The sequence below is a fragment of the Amphiura filiformis genome, chromosome 1 (assembly GCF_039555335.1).
Source record: "Amphiura filiformis chromosome 1, Afil_fr2py, whole genome shotgun sequence".
NCBI lineage: Eukaryota > Metazoa > Echinodermata > Ophiuroidea > Amphilepidida > Amphiuridae > Amphiura > Amphiura filiformis.
The window spans coordinates 3866277-3892155 of record NC_092628.1 but is presented as its reverse complement, the minus strand read 5'-3'; the positions used below and the strand labels follow the sequence as shown (position 1 = coordinate 3892155).

At 38.3% G+C, this 25879-nt stretch overlaps 2 protein-coding genes across 2 annotated transcripts; both read left to right on the top strand.

The window, feature by feature from the left end:
• The first annotated feature begins 2163 nt into the window (after window positions 1-2163).
• LOC140167350 (NLR family CARD domain-containing protein 4-like) lies at window positions 2164-25360 on the top strand. Its single transcript, XM_072190668.1, has 6 exons — window positions 2164-2953; window positions 12182-12588; window positions 14558-14728; window positions 16453-16600; window positions 18120-20778; window positions 21817-25360. The coding sequence occupies exons 1-6, from the start codon at window positions 2284-2286 to the stop codon at window positions 21881-21883; spliced, it is 4122 nt and encodes a 1373-aa protein (XP_072046769.1). The 5' UTR covers window positions 2164-2283; the 3' UTR covers window positions 21884-25360.
• On the top strand, window positions 2888-6061 carry LOC140169655 (uncharacterized). Its single transcript, XM_072192944.1, has 2 exons — window positions 2888-4972; window positions 5976-6061. The coding sequence occupies exons 1-2, from the start codon at window positions 2979-2981 to the stop codon at window positions 6040-6042; spliced, it is 2061 nt and encodes a 686-aa protein (XP_072049045.1). The 5' UTR covers window positions 2888-2978; the 3' UTR covers window positions 6043-6061.
• Window positions 25361-25879: the final 519 nt, after the last annotated feature.

Genomic DNA, 25879 nt, shown 5'->3' with positions numbered 1-25879 from the left:
TTAACTCTGAATAGAGAAGATGTAGTACCAATCATCTTATTTCAATACAGGTGATTGCTTATGTCAATAAAACCGCGAGAAAAGATTATGTTAACACCAGTGTTTTTAATGGCCTAGCGCCCTCTCTCTTTAACATTGGTAAATTGATCTACATTAATTTCACAAAATGCATGCCAATCCGAATAACAAAATCCACTTTTTTCTGTAAAAACGTTGCAAATAAGCCCTAAAATCACAAAAGGTCCGCTTATGAGCCTGTCGAACCCCAAAGCACTTGTGCATGGCCACAGTGTCGCCCTTCCATCAATGTCTATCGCCCTATTTTGTTCCTCCTGCCCCCCCCCCCCCCCATGATCAGTCTCCCCACTCCCTCCCCAGTCCCTACTCACTCCTCTCGAGTTCTTCTCTTTCTAGTCTTTCAGTGTCTCCCTCTCCTCTCTTTCTTCCGCACCCCTCCCACTCTCACTTGTTCAGTCTCAAGTATTTCCTCCCTCCCTCCCTCCCTCCCTCTCCATCCCGTGCGAAATTTATCAGTATGATCCATGACTGAAAATAAGCTCTGCAAAAAATATAAACATTTAAAATAAACCCGAGCCTTGCATATACACTCAACCAATTATCAGATTAGCTTACCATTGGTACGAATGAATAGAATACATTATCTTTGCTCCAATGCAATTCCTTTGTATTGCATTTCAATATAAAACATGATTACCAACTCACCACTTGTACGCGCCTCATTGGGAGATATTTGACTATTTTAGACGCTCGTTTCATCGCCAATATGAAAAACTTTTGCTTATAACTTGGCAATATGGTTAGTATATATTTCAATGCAAGACAATTTTTACGAGGCACTTACGTCTAGGCGTAAGTGCATATACACTAAACACAAGTCAATTGAAGCCGTACAATTTCCCGCGAATTTAGGACCGTAAAATTTAGACTCTTCTTTTGTCTAGATTAGCACCCAACCGCACATCTCGAGGTTTTATGTAAAAAATCAATATAACTTACCAAAACGAAAACTGAAATTCACGAGCTTCAAATTTTCAGTAACTAACAAAAGGCTAGAATAAAAGATTGGTCATACCTGGGAGACTACCACTTCAGAATAACAATGACTTACAAAAACTATTACGGATACGGAAACAGAAACTGAAAAGATAAAACGACGGTAAGTAAAACATAGCACAGTAACGGTATGTTCATATATGATCTGCAGTCACCCAATGTATATGTGGTATTTTTTTTTTTTTTTTTTTTCAAAGCTCATTAAGGGGTCACTTCCGGTATAAAACAAAATACCTTTAAAATGCATCTTCTTCCACAGATTCTGTAGGACAGTGACGCCACTTGCACACATGCATTGTTATTACCCAGTGTCTATGGGGTGTACATAGATTTTGGGTCAAAGGTCATTAAGGGGTCACTTCCGGTATAAAATGAAAAACCTTCAAAATTTTTATTTGCTAAGAAAAACATAGGACAGTAACCGTATGTTCACACATGATCTGCAGTCACTCAATGTATATGTAGTATTTTTTTATTCGGGGTCAAATTTCATTAAGGGGTCACTTCCGGTATAAAACGAAATACCTTTAAAATGCATCTTCTTCCACAGATTATGTAGGACAGTGACGCCACTTGCACACATGCATTGTTATTACACAGTGTCTAAGGGGTGTACACAGATTTGGGGTCAAAGGTCATTAAGGGGTCATTTCCGGTATAAACCGAAATACCTTCAAATGCCCCTTCTGCCACAAAAAGCATAGCAAAGTGATGCCACGTGAACACGTGCATTCAATGTCTATGGGGTTTTCATATATTTTGGGGTCAAATGTGATTAAGGGGTCACAACACGGCTGTGTTCGTGGTCTTAGACCACAGCTAAGTCTAGTTTTTTTTCTTTTAATTATTTTCATTATTTTCGAGATTCACAAAAGACTCGGTTACACTCATATACAGAAATATGCTATTAACAACCCGATTGTTCAGTTCGTGCGTTAAAAAAAGTGGTCTTTTTTAGTTAGTCTTTTCCAGTGCATTTGAATCGCATACCAAACCATATAAAAGATTTCAAATTGTTCAACTGCAGATTATTTCGGACAGAATTCTTCATTAGATGACCATTTTCAATCGATTCTACATTCCGTTTCAGATGATAATGAACCACCTAGTCTCGACATCGAGCTGTGCAAGCGTCAGCTGAAAGAACATTATCTTCAAAGTCTTTGTAAAATTCCAAAGCATCCGGGAGACTCTGAAACATGTTTAGATATGGATGAAATTTACACCAATTTATCAATTCTTTACGAGATGGCTAAGCCTTGTGCGCCTATCAAAATACCCCTCAATTCACATCACGAAATATTTACCAGACATGTCAATGGCATGCTACCAAAAAGGATTTTGGTTCTCGGGAGAGGCGGTTCTGGGAAAAGTACCCTACTGGCAAAGATTGCTTATGATTGGGCAACGGAAAATTCCGAATCTCCTCTGAAAGACCTTCCTCTTCTCTTTGTCTTGAACATGAGATGGATGCAGTATACTTCAAGTCTGGAAGAAGCCATTCTTCACCAGTTGCTTCCAACAGACACCAAACTATCCAAAGAGTCTATACGAGATTTCTTGGAACATAACCCTGATAGCGTCATGATCTTGTTGGATTCTTATGATGAGTTCAGTCGTGGGGACATTCTTGGTAGCAATCAAACTGATGGTGGTAATGTTGTTAATACTTTGGCAAACATGTATTTGACTAGTTGCAGAGTTCTTGTTTCATCAAGGCACTGGAGAGCATCTGACTTTTCTTCCCTCCATAACGTTTATGCCAAAGTTGAAGTGGAAGGGTTCTCCGAAAACCATGTGAGAGAATATATCATGAAGACTTTTCAAGAATCCCCAGATTCCGGAGAGAGGCTGTGTGATTATATCAAAACAATAACTTGTTTCAGATAGCGTCAAACCCACTTATGGCTCAGCTGTTTTGCCTCTTTTGGAAGCAAACAAACGAAGAAGACATTCCAAACAAAATTAACGATCTCTACACGGCCATTCTTTGCATATTGTACAACCACTTTCTTTCTAAACACAAGAACCTGATCAAACTTACTCTGAACTCGCTTGATGATGTAATTGAACGACTTGGAGAATGTGCATGTCTTGGCCTCTGGCCACCACAAAATAGACTCGTGTTTCCTTATGGAGAAATGACAGAACTGACATCGGTAGAGTGCGTAGAGGACGGATGCAAAACTGGCATAATTTCCATTGAAAAGATGACGTCAACTTATAAACCTATTAAACGAAGTGCAGTTCGCGAGCAGAAATCTGTCGTTTTCTTTCACAAATCAGCTCAAGAAAAGTGTGCCGGTGAATACCTGTCTCATTTAGCAGACACAAACGCCGATGAATTCAAGAGAAAGCTTCAAAAGTTGGATTCCGCTAAGAAATGTCTCAGTGTACAGATGGTGCTAAGATTTGCGTGTGGAAGTAGTCTCAAAGCAGCCAAGCTTATTCTTGAGAAACTAGTTGAAATCATGAGACTAGAATTGATTGTCGATGTTCGAGCCTACTATGCAAATACACTGAGAGATCCAGAAAAAGCTAGACTTGTTCAAGAATTCATAGAAACGTGCTTACTGTGTAACTACGAGAGTGACTCGATTGATCAGTTTAGCCAACTCTTAGCTGAGTTGTTTCCAACAGGAAAACTGCAGTTCTTGGGTTTGTCACCATACACAAGCGAGGCTATTGCCCACTTCTTATCATGTCTTCAAGGTCAGACAGTTGTTAGAAAAATCAAAATTATACAAATACCTAGGCCTGGTATTATCACGAGGTACGGCACAACGGCAATAGTTGACGAAATGTCGGATACCGTTAATGGGATTGTAAACACGATGCACACATATAATGAGATCGAGAATGTGTATAAGGAATATGTAGAAAATCATCGAAATTCAAGTGACTTGGAGAGTTTCATTAAACTCTTTGGATCTAGCAATGCAGACGGACTCCATATGATTGAGCTTTGGGAGTATTTCAAAACCTGGCATTCATCAGACAGTCAAATAAATACCGATCCAATATTAGATACAGTCAAGTTCACAAGATTAGAAGAACTTGATTTCACAGAAATCAAATTGAAGGATGCGGGACAGAAACTTCTGACTGTCATTGAACAGGGTCATCTCACCTATCTCACACACTTGATACTACCAGACACTGAATTGAGTATAGCAGTCATGAATGGCATCGTGTTGTGTCTGCCGCAATGTATTCCAAATCTTCAGGCTTTAGATTTTTCATACAACGATTGTAAAGATCGCCAGGTCGTTCGTAACTTGACAAAGTCATTACCAATACTATCACTACATGAGTTAATGGTGAGTGGTATGGGTGCACCAGCAAGCAACATGACAGCCCTGGCTCAAGTAATGCCACAAATTGGCACCAATCTCACCGTATTGCGTATCAGCAATAATTACATGGATGATGAGACTGGTAAGACACTAGTGCGTACACTGCCATACGCGAGTCAATTGAAGCTGTTATGGATAGATGTCAATGGGATGAGTATGGAGACACATAGGAAACTGGTGATGACGATGGGTAAACTCGTACTATTAGAGACTCTGAGGATGTTTAGAAGCCCATATGTAGATGACCTTCTGTTGTGTGTGGGAAAGGTAATAACATCCCTCTCAAATCTAGACTGGCTTACTCTTGGCGCTGAAGACACACGTGATATGAATAGCAGTACTCAGTCACCATGGTCACGTATGTTGATTTTTCTCACGATCAAGAAGTTGAAAAATGCAACTTCGTCATTGCAGTCATTCATGTCCGGTCTGCAACCCATGGCATCACATATGCAATGGTTGGAGCTCCAGAATATCAATCTAGATGAAGAAGACTTACGCAATCTTCTGAGCTTGTGCAGGGAACACAACTTGGCACTTGGGTAAGATACAGATGAAAACTTGAGTTGAAGATAATTATTGGACTCCTTTATTTGTGACCGGACACTACGAATCAGCCATAAAGTCGGCCCTCGGTCTATTTTGTTTTATTTTGTGTTTAGAAAATATTCAGTTTCAGTTTCAGTATATTTCACCTTTAAATAATTATTACAGATAAAGCAAAATCATATGGTAGGAAATCAAACAGAGCAGAGCTCGACAATTTTTGGCCACCCTTTATCATTAGCTTTAAAATGGTATATCATTTGACTTCAAATGATATCCAGAAATGGGGTTATGGTTTGTTGAACTCTGCTCCTTCAACAAATTGGTACCTTTTTTCGGTTCTACATGTGTCTCTGATCCACATTGCTGGTAATAAAGTCAACGAGGTTCAGGAATGTCCTCTCATTGTTAATTGTTGGTTATACATACCTAGACAAAATACAATGCAATTGTAACCCACCACTTAAACAGGATTTAGCCAAAACAAACAAAGACTAAAGCTATTTAATGATTCTATAGAAATAGGTAGAAGATTATTATCCTCTTCAACAATAGGATTATTGATTGGTTTAAACGCTATCAAATGAGAAACATGTCGCGCCTAATTGAGGTACCTATGAATACGACCTTCACGCACATTTTACACTGTATCTCAGAATACAACTTGCTGACTTTACGGCTCATTCGTAGTGTACACTCACATTTATATTCTTTGACAAGTCATTAACAACATAACGTTTTCAAACGTTATGGTAAATGTTCAATAGTGAAGAATGAACATCAATTGTTGAGTTGTCTAAACGAGTAGAACCTAAACACCAGCAAATTGATTGAGAACTTATGAAATTGATATACATGTGAGATCAATGTTGTAAGCTACAATATAATGCAAGCAGAAATCCAAATTCGTCCCAATTTTAACGATGTTGTCAAAGTTGGTGCGATTTGTTCTATTACCGGTAAAAATTGCATGTTTGTTATATTTTTCCCCACTCTCAGATATAATCGACGCCTGTGGCCTGCTGCGATGGATATTCCACGAGATATTACGTTGAGCCTTATTTGATTTGTAAGATTGAAGAACCATAAGGTGTGTTCATCAAGTGACTCAAATAGTATAACGGTAAAAATAATATTAGAATCGGTTATTTTAACCCAGCATAATGGAAATATCAAAAACATTTGGCTTGATCATTTTGATCATGTTATCAATTTGCCCTTCTTTTCGTTGCATTTTCTCAAATTCCATATGACCTACGGATGTTAGTTTGTATGGTTTGAAAGAAAGATATATTTGTATATGATTTTACATTTTATCTTTTTTATCTTTTTTCTGCAGAAAACAGTAATCCACTATTATTCGAGTAATGTTGTACAGCTGGATTACAGAACCTTAGGTAGTGAGTGGTGAAGTTTCATTACTGCTGGTGAATCCAAGAGTAATCGCACGGCCTGGCGCAGGCGGCGCATTACGGCGCAGCACTATGATAGTAAAAACTATCACACGGAGAGGCTGATGGTAAAAATGATCAATGCCAATCAACCAATAGATTTTATGCATGAGTGATATAACACTAATTAATCAGGCGGCGGATGACATGATCGAGCCGGCAACTTGTGAAACCGCCCGGCCGTATGGCATTTTCCAATATAGTCGGTTAGTTTTGTGGGGTTCATTATCGAACCCCAACGGTTTTAGCTTGTATTTATATTATTTATCAACAAAGGCCTATTTGTTTGTGATATTTCAAGCGTTTTAAAATTTCAAAATAATCCCATTCAATTACACGGTTGACGATGAAAATTTACTGAATTTAGATAATGCAATGCGGCCACCACCTGAATTAATAAACGACCACCGAAGTGAGACAAAAATATCAAGGTCATTTTGGGGTCATCCGGTATAGATAATTGTTGCAGGTTCATGGAATTTGGTGGGTATGATCCAATGACCTCTATACATGGATAGCAGGCGGCGACCGAAAAAGTGAAACAACCTGGCCGCCATATTGGTGAGGGCAAAAAAAAAATTCACCTCACTGATGAGTAAAAAAAATCCCCAACCAACTCTGTATAAAGGTATACATTAAAATTGAAATTAAAATTAAAGTTGAAAAAGATCGCTTGCGAAGGCGGCGTAAAAACAATTAGTTCAAATCGTCCTCCAGCAGACATGCAAATACATGGAGTACAAAAGAATCAATACCGCAAACAGGTGATTAGTATTGTACTCACTGACCTTTTACCATATTGGCGAGGGCAAATGGCCATAGTCGGTGGTTAAAATCGGCGACTACCCTATTACGTGCGAGTTCCCCTCTGACGAAAATGAAAGAGGAAATCAGGAAGGCAAAGAATAAGAAAAGGGTCAAGGAGCCCGTTTTCCACCAAAATTCACCCAGATCATGGGCCAAAATAGTTCAAATACAAAATTGTCCCAAGAAAGCCCTTTTCACCGCGATCATGGGCCAAAATTATGTAAAATACAAATTGTTGTCACATTGTCCCAATAAAGCCTTTTTGGAAGCTCGAATACTTTACATGTACAGTGGTCAAGTTGTTGAAACTCTGGAATTCTGACGGGTGTCAGAATTCCGGAATTACGACAACTGTCAAAAAGTTGACATTTTTGTAACGTCGGATGCATGCTATTTTCATAATCAAAGTTTAATGGGATTTTCAGACAGGGTGAAAAACACGATTTAGTTAGAGGCGCACTGGCAAGCTACCGGACAGTCCTATAGGGGCAGCCCTGTTAGTAACTAGGGGTGGCAGGAGGGTTGGGTGGGAGAGGGGTCCTTCTCAGTCCTATGCCGTACGGAACATATTGAAACGGGTATGCACATAAAAGTGACAGTTAATAATAATGCAAAGCGGCGAGGATCAGGGAAGGGGAAATATACTCTGGAATTAAGCCAGCTCGTTCAATTGTATTTTGTATGGTGTTAATATAATTGTTATATTGATGAATGAATGAACTGGAATAAAAGAATGAATGAAAAAACAATGAAACAAACGATTTCTCTATTGTTTTAAATTATTATGAAAAAATGTTAAAAACGTGGTTTACAGTGCTTCTGATCAGTGTGGTCTTTGTGTGTGCGTGCGTTTTCACCAACGAACGAGGACACCCACATTTCACTTATAAACTACAGACACACACAAAAACGAGGACGTCCTCGTTTTTTAACGCTTGCAGAGGGCGCTATACAATGATATACATATGGATTTTCTCTGCCTTGTGATAATACATATTGTGAATGAGGGATTTTTATGCTCAGCTGTCTTAGAAATGTTTATGGCTGGGTCTGGCAATCCCAATTAACCTCACCTATCTAACAATTGCATGGGGGTAGGTCCCCCATTGCTGGTAATATGTCAAAGTCCTCGGTTAGTCGATTAATTGTCAGGTTTTCACACAAAAGTCCACGCTTAGAATGCAAAAATTCAAATGTATAAGGTCCTCGGTTGTACAGTGAAAAGTTAGGTGTCCTCGTTTGGCGGTGGACACGAGTAGGGGAGTGGGTGTGGGGGGGGGGTGAATCCTTAAATGAGATGGTTTGCCAACTCAACCCCCCCCCCCCTCAAATCAAAGCCCATCCCAGTGAAAAATTAACCTTAATTTTGGGCTAGTATTGTGAACTTTAAAAATATTTTGCGCTTCACTAAAAATAACACGGAACCAAAATGATGTCCATGGGATTTTTTTTTGTCTTTGCCCATTCAGACAACTGACCCTGATACGCCTTTGAAGATGTAAAATACTTGAATCCCTACAGGATATTCCCGAAGACTACAATGCTTCTGATGAATTAATAACCATGCAGAATACACCTTAAAATCAGTTTATCGATTATATCATCCACAGTCTAAGTGTATTGAAATCCCTTACATATACAGCCTGTCTCAGAAACAATTGTGCAAGTGAAAAGCACCCTCTTTGGCAATTAGAAAATACCGTTGTGACATAATGCTTACATAAACGTTTAGGGCGTAGTCTTAGCTCTCAAATGCCGTTTGTTCTTAAGAACGAAAGGGTAAAATCACAATTGTGCCACTTTTACTAGGGAAGAGGGCTGTACATGTAAATCAATGATAGCATCACGTTTATCAAGAGTTCCTCCGTGAAATCAAAAGAATGCATCAATTACACAACAATACAAAATTGTTTTTACTGTTTTTACTATTTTCTCATGATAAATGTATAATGATTCTCTGTTTCCACTTACGACAAATTAAAAGATAAATAAATATTTCACATTCTGCTGTAAAATTAAATCCATGATTTTATCATGGTAAATACTGTTCACTTTGTCACTCAAGACATATGAAAAGACAAACAATTATTGCATACTTAGACAAGTTCATGAAAGTTGGCAAATTAATGAAATTAGACAAAATAATGATGTTGATGCGTCTAATGCACAAGCCCCGAAGGGGGGAGTACATTAGACGCATCAGCTATCATTAATTTACATGTACAGCCCTATTCCATAGTAAAAGTGGCACAATTGTAATTTTACCCTTTCGTTGTTAACTTAACATATCTCGAGATTTAAAAAAAGCAAATTTAACAGAACAAACGGTATTTGAGAGCTAAGACTGAGCCCTTGACGTTGATGTAAGCATCATGTCACAGCGGCATTTTCTAATTGCAAAAGAGGGCGCTTTTCACTTGCACAATTTTTTTTGAGACAGGCTGTACATTATAACGTTTATCTCACTTCCCAGCCACATCCAGCTGGTAGTGGTGATGCGCCACAAAATTGTTTCTACTTGAAGTTATCCGTCAAATTTCAGGAATTTTAAAGTTTTATTGTCAAAATTCCAAACATTAATAATTCCTACTTAAAAATGATACAATGGATAAATAAAATAAATAAATAAATAAATAAATAAATACATTTTTTTAATAACGACCCATTGGAATCACGAGTTGCTCCCTTTCAAATAGGAGAAAATGAAGTTGATAATGCATTTTGCGTCACTCCTTCGCTAACGGTCTTATGAACGGTAAGGTGTCATGTTTTATTGAATAGTGGCATTATCAGTGGCGTTCTGCCTGTACTTGTTTAACTCGGTATTCACTACATGTACTGGAAGCTTTAAAATAATAAGCGAGTTAAATGTTAAGTGACCCGTTTTATTTAGTTTGCATATGAATTATATGGTGACCTGCTCTGAATATATATATATATATATATATACAAAGTAATGAACTAAAGTTTCTTCAGAGAGTGCTCAACTTTAAGTGTAAAGGAGCGATAAATAAATAAATAAATAAATATACAGATGGATCAGTTCATTAAATTTCATTAAATTTTATTCATATCCTATTCATATCCTTGTAGGGATTCAAGTATTTTATTCAGGATATGAATAAAATAAAATTTAATGAACTGATCCATCTGTATATTTATTTATATATATATATAAATATATATTGGGAATTTTTGCGAACTAGCAGACACGTAGTTTTGTACCGTTATCCAACTTTAATTATGAAAAATACGCCATTTAGCGATTACCACCATAGATATTGATTGGTAGGTAAGTAATCAACTCCATTAAGTATTATATTATTAAATTGTTGAACTTGTGCAGTGTTGTGGATATTGTGACGGTTATAAATTGGGGTGTTGTTTTGCCGGAAGTACAACAAAGGACATAATATTATCCTGGTTTTTTTTCATGTAAAACATACAAACTGCCTATAATTGCATTATTCTATGTTCAATTCATGTACTCTTTAAATACGGCTCGTGGTAGCCCACAACATAATGTTTACAAATGAATCGCGCTATGCTAAGTGAAAGCCGGAACATGTCAAGATTGTACTTTTGAGAATTTGATGAAGCTATAAGATTGGAAAGTCCGTTTTAAAATGATACCATCAGCTTCGTTTTGTACCATGTCTACTTTAAAGTAGTACTTTTAAGATATGGTACAATGTGTTAATGGTTTTCTGGATCATTGGTATCAATGCAATTGTGAGAAATACAGCAACGATGTTGCAAAATGAAGCCCCAATTGAAGCCATTTGGTGCAACATTTTGGCACTATTATTGTGCATTTGTTTGAAAAAGCCGACAATGTGTGAAATGAAGGCCTGATTAAAGCCATTCGTGGACAACTCTTCACTTTTATTGTATGAATGATTGTAGAGTGCCGGATGTTCAGAGCAGAAGCGAAAAGGGCAACTTTTTTATGCATACGCAAGGTGTGTCTGAGGAGATGTTCCCCCTGAGACATTTGTGAGAAGTTGGAAAATTGTGCAAAAGGAAGGTCCAATTGAAGCCATTCGTAGACCATTATTCCCTATATATGTGCTGTATATGCCATATTATTCGGGTGTTCCAAACAGAGGCGAAAGCGACCTCTTTATGTATACGCGGGGTGGTGCAAACATAAGTCACCCAATTTCGAAAACTGGACGTTGAATGTACACTCTCATATTGATTGGCAACATTTTCCAATATTTCAGCGCTCTAAAATCAGACACAATAGAACAATAAACCCTGCAGTACGTTGATTGATTCAATCCATGATTGCAAACAGACGCAGATGATGAGTACAATCTGCTTGTAGTGCCGGGCGATATATGAAGAGTTTGGTTCCAAAAGGCTGCTTTGTGGAATTTTTTATTTGAAGATATTCCTAAGAGTAGCAGTAACCTTGCCAAACATAATAGAGCAGTAGAATAGTAATAGCAACTTTTGGTTGCAAATCTCTTTAACCTCCCACGTGCCAAAAAGAAAACAATAAAAATTATATATTGGGTGTGCTTTGGGGCGCGACTAGCCGCGCGAGCCTCCGGGGTAAAAGCAGGTAAAAGGGGCGGCAGAAGAGAAGGGGCGGCATAAAGAATTATGAAAGTAAAAAGGGTAGAAAATAATTGTTAAAAATTTTTTATTGTATTTTGCTCTTAACTTTTTCAATCCATTGAAAAAAAAATGTGGGTCAACCTTTTCGGGCTGTTGAGGGGGTGGCAAATGTACCTTTTACTCCAGCGCCCCCCCGATAGGAGGAACCTGGGTACGCCACTAAAACGGGTAGCATTGTAACCGATGCCAGCCACATTATCAATGGAGTTTCTTTCTAGTTTCTGACTGATATTTGTACGTTATTATGTTCATGTATATTGCAGATACGCGTAGATACCAAGTCATGACCAGACATGGATAACTTTGTACGATGTCATGAAGCTGTCCAGCTGGTGTGCTCTGTCATCCTGCCAACCCTCCAGAAGGTACTAGAAGACTGGCATCAAAGAAGTCAACGGAACCTGGGTACATGTACACAGTCATGTCCAAACAAAGGGAAACCAAACCCAAAGAAGGGATTCTGCCAGAGCTGTGTATCTTGGGGAGCAGCAATAGAGCAGGCTTATTTCCCACAATCGAATATCGTCTCTATGAAGTGGAATAACATTGATCCGACGTTATTCTGTAAGGATCCGATAGAGGTCGCTAAAATGTTTGTACTGAGGCTACCACGAGGTCAAATATACGGTTGTTTGGATAACTTTGATGTTGCAAGCTTACTGATGTTGGCAATACACTTTACACCATATCACCAAGGGAACCAAGCCTTCTATGATAAACTCCAAAAGGTATCGGAAATATTAAAAAAAATACACTGCGGTGCTCGGCGCGAAAAAAAACCCCGCAATTATCTATCTATATCTATACTGCTAAAATAATGAGCGAAGTGTGCGTGGGGTGTGTCTGTGTGTGTGCCTGGTTGTCCGGCTGTGCGTCTCGCCGCGCTTCGATGCATCGATCCGATATTTTGGATATGGATAGCTATCGGGAAATCATCGCATCGATCCGATATTTGGGACATGGGTAGTAGTCTCGGTCCCAGCCGATTTGTGCTCCTTCGTCACTAAACAAACCGCGGTTTGTTTAGTGACGGAGGAACACATACCTACTGGGACCGAGACAACATGGGTATGTGCCGGGAAAAGCATGTTGACATGGTAGTTTCAAAGGTCATCACGGAGGTCAAACGTCACCAAAATTTCACGGAGGTCAAAGGTCACTAAACTGGAGGGTCAAAATTTAACACTTCATACGAGTGAAATATATGTGCGAAATAATATCGAGATCAACCGAGGTCAAGTGTCATCTTGGCGCTAAATTTTAAACTTCGCCGGATTAGGCTTAAACTTGGCAAAAGTCATTCTCCATATCACAGCAGCATGTACAAAATCAAAATCAAACCAAGGTCAAACCTTGTTGTATTTTTCCTTAACTTCTAATCTCGTGATTATCTTGTTTTTCATTATAATTTGTTTTTTATAATTATGTTATCTGTAATTTTTTATTTTGTTTTTTATATTTTATCTGCACTTTTATATATATTTTGTTTTAATATTGTTCATCGCTTTGTGATCTTTTTGATGTAATGCGATATATTAAATTTTTCTTAAGAGTACAGTTTGAAAAGTGAACGGGCCGAAAATTCTAATCTAGTGCATTTGCTTGATAATTTAAAATCCGTAGTGTTAAATAGCAGCTGTTCATCGCCAATATAGTGGGCTATATTGTGCCCATATAGGATCCCAGCAAACACAAAACGTTTTCGACATCATTCGCAAAAGGTTATAAAAGGTTGTCAAAAAACATTTAAATGTCGGGTTATATAAAGGGTATATTAAGAGCATAAAACGTTTTCATAACCTTAAAAAACATTTTTTGATAATCTACTGCTCAGCAAACAAAAATGATTTACAGAAAACGTTTAAATGTCGGGTTATATGAAGGGTATATAAACGTTTTAATAACATTCCAAAAACATTCTTGAAAACTGGATACAAAACATTCTAAACAGAATGTTATTTTGGGAGTTGAAAAAATATTTTGCGAAAAATGTTTGCCCAAAATATTTTCAATAACGTTTTAAAAACGTTTTCATGACCTTTATATAACCCGACATTTAAATGTTATTAAAAGGTTTTGAAAAAAACATTTTAAGAACATTTCTGTGTTTGCTGGTTTCAAATATTTTAACATAATGTTATTTAAGTATTGACACAATATTTGGCAAAAATGTTTACAAAAATAGTTTACTATAACATTTTTTGAAAACATTTAAAAATATTGTGATAGTGTGTTTTTCATACAAAACGTTTTAAAACGTTATCATGACCTTTATATAACCCGACATTTTAATGTTATTAAAACGTTTTTACCTAAACCAAAAGCCAAAATATAACTTATTTAAAACGTTTTTAAAACGTTTTTGTGTTTGCTAGGATGCCAACATGCAATGTAAAATTGCCAATAGGAAGCCAAAAATGTTCCAATATGGGTCAGCAAAATAATGTCAGGACTAATCTTATTGTTCATGGCCCAATATTGGGCCAATAGCATCACGATTGTTGGATTCATGCTTGCAGCTGTTCACAACCAATATTTTGTGCCTATATTGAACCAATTTAGGCTGCCACTGTGATGCCAAAATGAAGATTACCAACGAAAAGCCAAGATCGGCCCAATATGGCCAGCCAAATAATGCCAATGCCAAGATTGGCGATCGAAGACCAATATAATGTATGTTATCTTTGATATTTACAGGTTTTTAAGGTACGGAATGAACTTTGCCATCTAAACATCGAGAACAGCATGGAATTAGACGATATTGTCACTGCGCAGTACTTTGATGACATCCACGACCTTATTCCTTGTTTAGCTCCTCGCTATTACACGCAAGATATAGTCGATCAGATACAACTCGATATATCAAAGGTACGTGTGCATGTGGCATAGCCATGTGTCTGGTTGTTATTATGAACGTAATATTAGTCTCATTTCATTTCGCTGCTTTTTGTAACAGAAATTTCGAAGAAAGTTTTACTTTTACTTATATCCCGACGAGTAGGACATGTTACTTAGTTACCAGACTATCTGCTCATACTCTGATCGCTGAAGAAACATTAACCACGAGAGTTCACTAACCACCTCCATCCGGGTGGGCGTTCATTGGACTTTCGCGATTCGTCTTACTTACACCATTGGAGATAAACTAGTTAGTAGACTTTCGCGACTAATATTTCTTGAGCAATCAGAGTTTAAGTAGATAAGCAGTCTGACAATAAAAGGAATATCAGGTCCTATTCGTCGGGCTATAAAACTTACGGTTAGTATTATGATGGCCGGAGATAGTTGGTGGGTGATGTTTAGGATGAAAGTACCGAGATTTAATATTAACTTTAGAAGTAAAATTGAGGTGGTATTTATTATTCTCAAGTTATACTGAATGTGTCCGACAGTATGGTTTTACACTTTGCGTGTGTTGCAGCGCAATTTGTCGAAATAAACATGTGCTGATTTTTTCCAGCGGCAAATATATGCCCTAACAACAAACTATCGACAAAATAGGGCCCCATCAAAGCATTTTCTTTCAACGGTAAATCACAAGGGAGAACAAATGACCATACCATGATACGGTACGCGGGTGTGCAGCGCTCCCCGCAAAAGACCCCTTTTTTTGGACCGCGTAACTCCGAAAGACTTCTGAGAATTTGACCAAAACAGAGCGCTGAAAGACCATTGATGTTGATCATTTCAGCCTAAAAGACCCCTAAATTGCTCATTCTTCACATTTCCCGGCGGTTTTTTAGGCGATATATTTGACCAGAAAGCCAAGATATATCCTTAATTTTGACCGTTCGCAGCTCCGAAAGCCCCTCTTTTACCTGTACACCATCGGTTCTCAACGGCCCACCACCTCAAAAATCCGAGCATACCACCAAAAATGATGATGTGCCCTCCCCGGGATATTACTATATAATGCCTGATATAGACGAATCTCACAAGCCAAGTCATGCGCAGTAAACTGGTGTTTTAACCGCCCAATTGTGTGAATAAAAGCCGCTTAACGCCTAGAGAAGATGCAAGGACGAGGAGGGTTAATAGAATAATAATACAATAGAAATAATTCCGCGTAATCACGTCGCATCTATTCATACATAGTCCTTTTGTTCGTAAGTACTAGACATCCATTTGAAGTAGCGTTTGATATGGTGTATGACTTTTCGTTGTACCCCACGTAAAAGGCAATAGAAGCTGTGTGTTTTGCCGAAGGGAATTCTATTGTATTGTAAACTTTCATCATTCTCTTGTCTACGTGTGTTTTCACCGCTGGTGTAAAACGAGGCAGTTTAAAATTCCCGCCAAGGCCGAATCATTTCACATTTTGGGTGCATTGTAGCCGACTGGGACCCAGTTATGGCTGCCAGTGAGGTGTAGGAATGCGTGAAATGAGATTCGTCTATAGAGGCACCGCTAAAATAAATAAATGTAGTTGTCTGACAAAATAAGGTAGAGAGCTGTATACATGGTAGAGGAAGGAAGAATAGTAACCCCATCACAAGACGAGATTTTGTGCAGACCTCATCCCTATTATGACTATGATTGTTTGTCTAGCTGATTAGAGCACGTGTTGTTACTTTTCCCAACTTATTCTGCAGATTCAGACATCGACAGTAAGTGCACGTATGAAACAACTCGCATTAAGTCCGCTCAGGGAAGCTGCAAAAGAAATGGTGTTAGAACTAATAATTGACGAGAAGTTGAAGTTGCAAGAGGGCAACACAAAGGAAATTCCTGGTCATGCTGGTAAGAACTATATTTCCTTCAGATAATTTTCATTTTGTTATTAGGTGATGTAGTCATACTGGGGAGCCTTGCGCATTCAAGTTATGAAGTGATCAAATTCTATGGAGCGCCAGTACGATTTTGACCAGTGTCATAAGTTGCACACAGAGACGTTAAAGGTCATGTAGGGGTTAGTAGTCTTCTGCTCTGATTTTCATGTTATGACCACCCAACTTGGTCAGAAGAACCGCTAGTCAAGCATATTATTATGGGTCATATTTTGTGAAAAATCTTATGATTGCAACTCTTACTTGACATTATAAGCTGTGATCAAAAACTTGGTGATGAGAAGAGCCACTTACCCAAGCTTCATCATATAAGTTGAGCTATGGGGTCATAGATCAGATCAGGGTCAGTATAAAGGGGTATTGTGCATCTTATGCTCCTAGCAAACTTGTTCTTACCATACCATCCAACATGCCATTGTCTGACGACGAGCGCACTGTCCTCAGTAAGGGACTCAATGTCATTCCTTTAGAATATTCCCGCGGTGAGTTTGACATTTGCTACGACGTCGAAGCATTTTTTCGCAAGCTCCGCCTGAAATACCATTTCCAGGACGAAAATACCTCTGATGTCCAAGACTCTGATCTGTTTGATAATCTTCAACCCAAGACCGCAAAATCCAAAAATGCTGCTTCATTTAAACAAAAAGTGTTGCGTTTTAGCAAAGAAAGGATATATAAGAGCAGATAAGAACTGAAATCAAATTTAATGTTTTTCTTAAAAATGCCCAGAAAGACATTTATGCAGAAATTGTCAGTGTTAGAAAACACAGCTATCTGGAAGCATTTTAAACCACCAATGGAAATGGCACTTGCAAACTGAACTACATGTACAAGGAAACTAATCTGAAAATAGCAAATGTTGGGTATCTTTATTTTTAACTTTTAGCTCTGATAAAGAACTAAAATGCCATTGGTCATGCATTTCATGTTGTTTCAGTTATAATCTGTTGCCATAATCATAACACCTGCATTACCGATTCCGGTGTATCAAATCTTATTTTGTTTATCAGGTCACCTGCACAAATCTGGTTAAGATGTCAATATACATTTGCTCAATCTTTGTGGGTGACATTCTAATGTATAATCAAGATGAGTATGAAGAAGTTACCATTTACAGAACCAAAGTTGTAAGAGTGGACGTACAACTTATGCAATGGCCCTCTTGTTTTGATCCAAGAATCAACCTTTTGAATCCCATACCTAAACATGAATATTGTTGAAGACTGGTCCGTATGCATAAAAATACTAAATCTGATGATTATTTTCAATCTATTCTATAATTCGTTACAGGTGGAAACCAACCGACTAGTCTCGACATCGGTGCATGTAAGCGTCAGCTTAAACAACATTATCTACAAAGTCTTTGTAAAATTCCAAAGCATCCGGGAGATTCTCAAACATATTTGGATATGGATGAAATTTACACCAATTTATCCATACACTATGATATGGCTAAGCCTTGTGCGCCTGTTAAAATACCCTCAACTCCCGCCACGAAACATTTACCAGACAGGTCAATGGCATGTTACCAACACGGATTTTGGTTCTTGGTAGAGGTGGTTCTGGAAAAAGTACTCTTCTTGCACAGATTGCTTATGATTGGGCAACGGAGAATGCCGACTCTCCTCTGAAAGACCTTCCTCTTCTCTTTGTTTTGAACATGAGATGGATGCAGTATACTTCAAGTCTGGAAGAAGCCATTCTTCACCAGTTACTGCCAAAAGACACCAAATTATCGAAAGAGTCTATTAGGTTTTTCTTGGAACAAAACCCTGATAGCGTCATGATCTTGTTGGATTCTTATGATGAGTTCAGTCGTGGGGAGATTATTGGTAGCAATCAAACTGACGGTGGTAATGTTGTTGATACTCTGGCAAACAGGTATTTGACTAGTTGTCGAGTTCTTGTTTCATCGAGGCACTGGAGAGCATCTGATTTTTCTGTTCTCAATAACATTTATGCCAAAATTGAAGTGGAAGGTTTCTCTGAAGAAAGCGTGAGAAAATATATCATGAAGACATTTAAAGAATCCCCAGATTCAGGAAATCGGCTGTGGGATTATATCAACAATAATAACTTGATTCAGATAGCGTCGATCCCACTCATGGCTCAGCTTTTCTGTCTCTTTTGGAATGAAGCAAACGAAGAGGACATTCCAAACAAAATCAACGATCTGTACACATCAATTTTTCGCATATTGCACAACCACTTTCTTGCCAAAAAAAAGAACATAAATACAACATTGTCTCTACTTTCACATGAGGATGTGATTGTGCGACTAGGAGAATGTGCCTGTCTTGGTCTTTGGCCACCACAAAATAAACTCGTGTTTCCGTACGAAGAAGTGAAAGAACTTACATCGGCAGCGTGCGTAGAGGACGGATGCAAAATTGGCATAATTTCCATTGAAAAAATGACGTCAACTTATAAATCTATTCATCGTAGTGAGATTTACGAGCAGAAATCTGTCGTTTTCTTTCACAAATCAGCTCAAGAAAAGTGTGGCGGGGAGTACCTGTCTCATTTAGCGGATAAAAACCCCGATGAGTTGCGAAGCAAACTTCAAAAGCTAGATTCCGCTAAGAAATGTCTCAGTGTACAGATGGTGCTTCGATTTGCGTGTGGAAGTAGTCTCAAAGCAGCCAAGCTTATTCTTGAGAAACTAGTTGAAATCATGAGACTAGAATTGATTGTCGATGTTCGAGCCTACTATGCAAATACACTGAGAGATCCAGAAAAAGCTAAACTAGTTCAAGAATTCATAGAAACGTGCTTACTGTGTAACTACGAGAGTGGATCAACTGGGCAGTTTAACCAACTCTTGGCTGAGGTGTTTCCAACAGGAAAACTGCAGTTTTTAGGTTTGTCACCATACACAAGCGCAGCTATTGCCCATTTCTTATCAAACCTTGAAGGTCAGAGAGTTATTACAAAAATCAAACTTGTTCAAATACCCATACCTGGTATTTGCACGAGGTATGGCAAAACAACGGCAATAGTTGACGAAATGTCGAATACCGTTCAAGGTATTGTAAACTTGATACCCACATATAACCAGATTGAGAATGTTTATAAGCAATATGTAGAAGGCCATCAAAATACAAGTAATTTAGAGAATTTCACCAAAGCCGTTGGATCGGACGCTGTAGTCGGACTCCTTATGATTGAGCTTTGGGAGTATTTCAAAACCTGGCATACATCAGAGAGTCAAATAAATACCGATCCAATACTAGATACAGTCAAGTTCACAAAGTTAGATGAACTTGATTTGACAGATATCAAATTGAAGGATTCGGGACAGAAACTTCTGACTGTCATCAAACAAGGTCATCTCAACCATCTCACTCAACTAATACTTTCAGACACTGGATTGAGTGCAGAAGTCATGAATGGCATGGTGCTGTGTCTACCGCAATGTATTCCAAGTCTTCAGGTTCTAGATACGTCATATAACGATACTGAGAGCCAGGTTATTCTTAACTTAACAAAGACATTACCCGATCTATCACTACATGATTTGAAGGTGGATGACATGTGGGCATCAGCAAACAACATGACAGCCCTGGCACAAGTAATGCCACAAATCTGTACCAATCTCACCGTATTACGTATGAAAGGTAATTACATGGATGATGGTACTGGTAAGACACTAGTGAGTACACTGCCATACGCGCGTCGATTGAAGGTGTTGTGGATTGATGTCGCTGGTATGAGTAAGAAGATACATAGGAAATTGGCGATGACGATGGGAAAACTTGTACTATTAGAATGGCTGGAGGTGTATAGAAGCCATTATGTAGATGACCTGATGTTGTGTATGGGAAAGATAATCACATCCCTCTCAAATCTCGATCAGCTTACTCTAGGAGCATCATATGCTGATGACAATACTGATGTGAGTAGCACTCAGTCACGTCTGTTGAGATTTCTCACGAGAATCGAAAAGTCCCAAAACAAAGCTTGCGCATCCACCATACCAATAATGAACAGGTCTTCATGGCAGTCATTCATGTCCAGTCTGCAACCCATGGCAGCACAGATGCAAAGGCTGTATCTTTTGGATGTCAATCTACATGAAGCAGACCTACGGGATCTCGTAACCTTGTGTAGGGAACACAACATGAAACTTGGGTAAGATGAAAACATGAGTTTAAGATATTACAGTTTCAATTCTACATTTCTGACTTAAGGTTAGTAACTATTTTCAACTGCTGCGATTTGGACGTTCACAACATCCTGCTAATGGTAGTAAGCTTTGAAAAAAATTGTTTTGATCATTTCATAGTGATCATCATGTAGAAGGATTCAAATAGCAAAGATATACTTTTGTAGGTCCTGTGGTTCTTGAGTTATGTTGTAAAGAGAGCTGAAACCACAACACATTTGTAAAACGTATATGGTATAACTCATTAACAACAATAAATCAAGCAAGCTTTCTAAGTATATGATTTGCAGGCTGAACTTCTGCAAAACATCAAGGTATATCAATATATTGATTTAGACAATGAAAATTGATCTTTTTGGCTTCCTCGACCAACAGTACTTAGTCAACCCTTAAATAAATGAATAATCAATAGGAATTTATACAGAGCCTTATAATGTTTATCAAAGGGTTTGTTTACATTTATTTCGATGCCACTAGGATCATGAGGATATGTCACGTCAGTCGGCAGCCATAATCGGATATATCATCCCATAATAAAACTGTGTACAGCTCCACATTCACACCTAGGTGGAGTGAGACAAGTGAGAAAAAAGTTTCTTGTCCAAGGACACAACACGTTGGCAATGCCAGGGTTCGAACCCACAACAAGTGATCATGGGTCTAGCGCCCTAATCATTAGACCACCGTTTACTCATTATAACAAATGATATTCAATGATAAGTCAGTAACGACAACTCAGTTATATTTAGAATGTTTAATTATTCATGTCATTATGTTAATGTTTCATTAATAGTGAAGAATAGACATTGTGTTGTCTAAACTAACGGATATATAGTTCACCTCAGGTTTACATAATAAAAAGTATGTAATTCGGAGGAAGTACGATTCTTAGAATGTTTTAAGTAAATTGGAATGCAATAGGTAAACTATTATTTTCAATGTATACATTTTATGTACAATATAAATGTATGTTTATTTCATCTATCTATTTTCTGTCCGATTAGATATACGAGACGCATGTGGCCAGTTGGGGTGGATATACCACGCGACATTGCGTTGCAACTTATGTAATTTGTGAAAATGAAGGTGTGTTCATCAATTGACCCAACTGCTAATAACACAAGTGTGTATCAGTTTCAAACCTACAATCAAGGAAGAACAAAAAATCAGCCAGGTGGAAAAAGTAGATCAAAACTGTGAGAAAAGGCTGCCTGGGACCTGATAAATGAGATCAGTAGAAAGAAAACTGCCAAGAAAGGAGAACATAGAGCTTGAAGATACATTCTTGGTATTCCCATTTCCACAGACATTTTAGCAGCTACTTGGGAATTCACCAATCATCGCCAATAAGGATGGTATAACACAAATGACCATATGGGTTTACTCCCCCGGTAAGACTCCTGTTTTGGACTGCGCAGCTCCAACAGACCCCTGAATTTGACCAAATACAGCGCTAAAAGACCCTTGATTTTGATATTCTGTTCTAAAGGACTCCTAAATTGCTCATTCCTTACATTTTTGGGTTTTTGAAGGCGGTTTTCAACCAGAAAGCCAAGAAAGACCCTTGATTTGGACTGTACGTCGTCTTTTACCGACAGCTCCCAAATACCAATCTTCTCACAATTCCGAGGGAGTATACCCACCAAAAATATATGATGTGCCCCCGGGGTTCGATACAGCAGGTGCATCGGAAATGTAACATACGTACAGATGCCTTCGATCAGGAAGTGTATGAGACCGCAAATAACATCAGGGTGAGAAGGAAAACGCAGATGAAGATGAAATCCCTCAAGAAATTAATAAAAGATGTAAAAATGACCTTGACGATATCATACTCCACATTTGTAATAAGCCTTTGCTGCATGGTAGGAAACCCGAGCAGTGGTGATCAGTTCTTAATCTCATCTGTATAATACAGTGGCGTAACTTTGGGTCAGGGTGCCCGGGGGCGAAAGTAGATCGGGTGCCCCTGACCAAGAGTGTGCATGGTGTAGAGCAAATCAATTTTGGTATTGAAAGTCATATATACATGTACCTACCGAATAACAGTTACTTACAAATAGTAGCTTTCAGATCAACTTTGTTTCATGTTTCAATGAACTTCATGTTAATAAAAAATCTTGTCCAGTGTCTTTACTTTTGAAGATTCTTCACTAGCTGCGCGGGCGCACGAAAATATGCATAGATACCACTAATTTGGTATAAATGGTCTTTCAAATTACAATTTATGTTGTATTGCGCGCGAAGCGCGCGAAAATTATCTGTTGAAGGGGGCACCCAAATGAAGAGTAATTCTATGCATGGTGGATAAAGGTTTATCAATAAAGGATAAAGTATTATCGTGTCGAAATGGTTTCCAGACCTGGGTGCCCCCTTAGCCCGGGTGCGCGGCCCCCCAGAGCGCATAGGAGTTACGCCACTGTGTACATGGAAATCGATGTCAGTTTCAGAAAAAGAGCATCGCGGTTAATAAGAGTCTTTATAGAATCTACCTCTCAGTTTACCAAAAGGATTTTGTTAATAAACGCATGAAATTGTTATTAGTTATGTTTAACTTTTCTTATTTCTCACGAACTTGAAATTGCTTACCGAGATGAAGCTTTCATCCAGTATTCTCTTGGACGTCTTCAGCCCCAATATTTGGCACGTGGGGCGCTGTTGGCTATTCTGAGCCACCGACACCAGACGGTGTCAGTCGGCTCAGAAGAGAGTTGTACACGGCGGGCAGGTAGTATCTCCCGGCATCCCTGTTGAGGTCGCTCTTATTAATTCTGATGTGGCAACAGGCTTCGCGAACTCCACGACCTGTTCGGTGGGAATGTTATGTCCTGTATCCCTGGCATGTAGCGCTACAGGAGAGGGTTCACGTTAATGCTCGCGATTTCTAACCCCTAGAGGGCGTTTAGTTTCACCGATGTAGTGGCGTTGCATGACTCTACTGACAAGCGATGTTATACACAGTGTGGCACCGTTCTGATCTTGTCCTAGAACTAGAAGTTCGCGAAGAGTGTTGCGGGGCTTGAAATGGACTTGGATCCCTTGTTTAGTGAGCACACGTCGCAATCCCTCGGACACCCTCTTGAATAGGGTATGGTTATGTGACCCCTGCTAGAGGGTACAGATGTGACCTATTGTATCCACTATGACCAAGGGTCTTTTTATCTTTTCAGTTTCCGTAAGTCTTTTGTTCATATACGATATTTATTCATATTACGATCCACATTGGTACAATATATTAAGTTGAATGGTTGCGACAGGATTTTCAAAGTTTACAGTAATATCTAAAAGCAGTAATTAACTTCTAAAAATCCATTTACTACCCTTGCGCATGAACATTCACTCAGATATCCTTGTATCATCACAATTAATAATAATTGTCCGTGCATATGAATTAAGGCAGAATGTACGAGGGGGTAACAAAACGTTTTAGAAGGAGGAAGTGAAGGAGCCAGAAACTTTATTTTGATATGTAATATTTAAGACTTCTTTACATAGTCACAGAGCAAAGTCGCACATTTCTCCGACTATTTATTGACTGTCCATAGACAGCTATAATTGTAGAGATCCTCAGATTGCGAAGATCACATAGTCTCTCTTAAGGCTCACTGCCCAGAGTCACACATTTCACTCACCGTTTCTTGACACTGCGCATGCCACCATTCTAGAGGTCTTCAAATTACGTTGGATGGAAACCACTGTTCCACCTCTTGAATAATTTCATCAGTGTCATCAAATCGCCGATTCGCAGTGGAGTTTTCATCTGTGGGAACAAGAAAATATTACTTGGATGAAGTGATATGGACATTGATAAAGCACCAGCTATCCGCAGTAGATATGGACATTGATAGACTACCTGCTATCAGCAGTAGGTGTGTGTAAACCATATTCTACTGCTGATTTGCCGGTACTTAACCAATACGAACGTTTTCTGTTGATACCAGGAAATTTAACAGTGCACACATCTACTGCTAATAGCAGAAAATTTGTCAATGCCCATATCTATACTGCTGATAGCAGGTAGTTTATCAATGCCCACATCTACTGCTAATAGCAGGTAGTATCAATAGTCGCATCTAATGCTAACATGTAGTTTATCAATGCCCACATCTTTTTAATAGCAGGTAGTTAATCAATGCTTACATCTAATGCTAATAGCAGGTGGTTTATCAATGCTCACATTTACAGCTAATAGCAGGTAGTTTATCAATGCCCATATCATGATATCGACTGCTAAAGCAGGTAGTTTATCAATGCCCACATCCAATTCTAACAGCAGGTAGTTTATCAATGCCTGCATCTAATGCTAATAGCAGGTGGTTAGCAATGCTCACGTCTACTGCTAATAGCTTGTTAGACTTCTCCGTATTCCACTTGCCCATTGTGCATACTCTTAAAACTCTGATTTAATTAATTTGTGCACAATTGATAGATTTTTACATCTGATCTTTTTAGTCACCGTACTCCCTCTGTTTGTTGGCTTCGCGATTTTAACTCGGGCTTTCGCGATTATTAAACTTATAAATTAAAATTAGAACTGTTCAGTATTGAAGTGCCATTATGATATGTACCATTCAATAAGCCTACGTATACTTTACTGTTACTGTCACTAATATAATTATATAAACTTTTTTCATAACCATTTACTAGTATTTTGATGTAATAAAATATATAATATCAGTATAATATCGAGTTCAACTGAATGCGTTCATAATGATTAAATAACATATTTTTATTTATCAAAAATCGACTATGTCTAATATAGACTATATAGTCTAATACAGGGTGTCCAAAAAAAGAGGCCCCTCATTGCGCCCTCTTTTTCTCCTATTTCTGAAAAGTTGATGAAATATATTTTGGTATGTAAAGAAACCTTGAGTCATTAGCTTTAATAAACCAAAACAATTATATCAATCGGCTCACAACTTTTGAAGATATGCTCTTTTCAAGAAATGTACCCGTTTTTCACTCTGTCCACAGAGAAGGTTTGGCTACTTCAAAGATTGAAAAGGAGTACACATACCATGCATGAATATCAAACATTCCTCAATGATAACTTTATAAAATAAC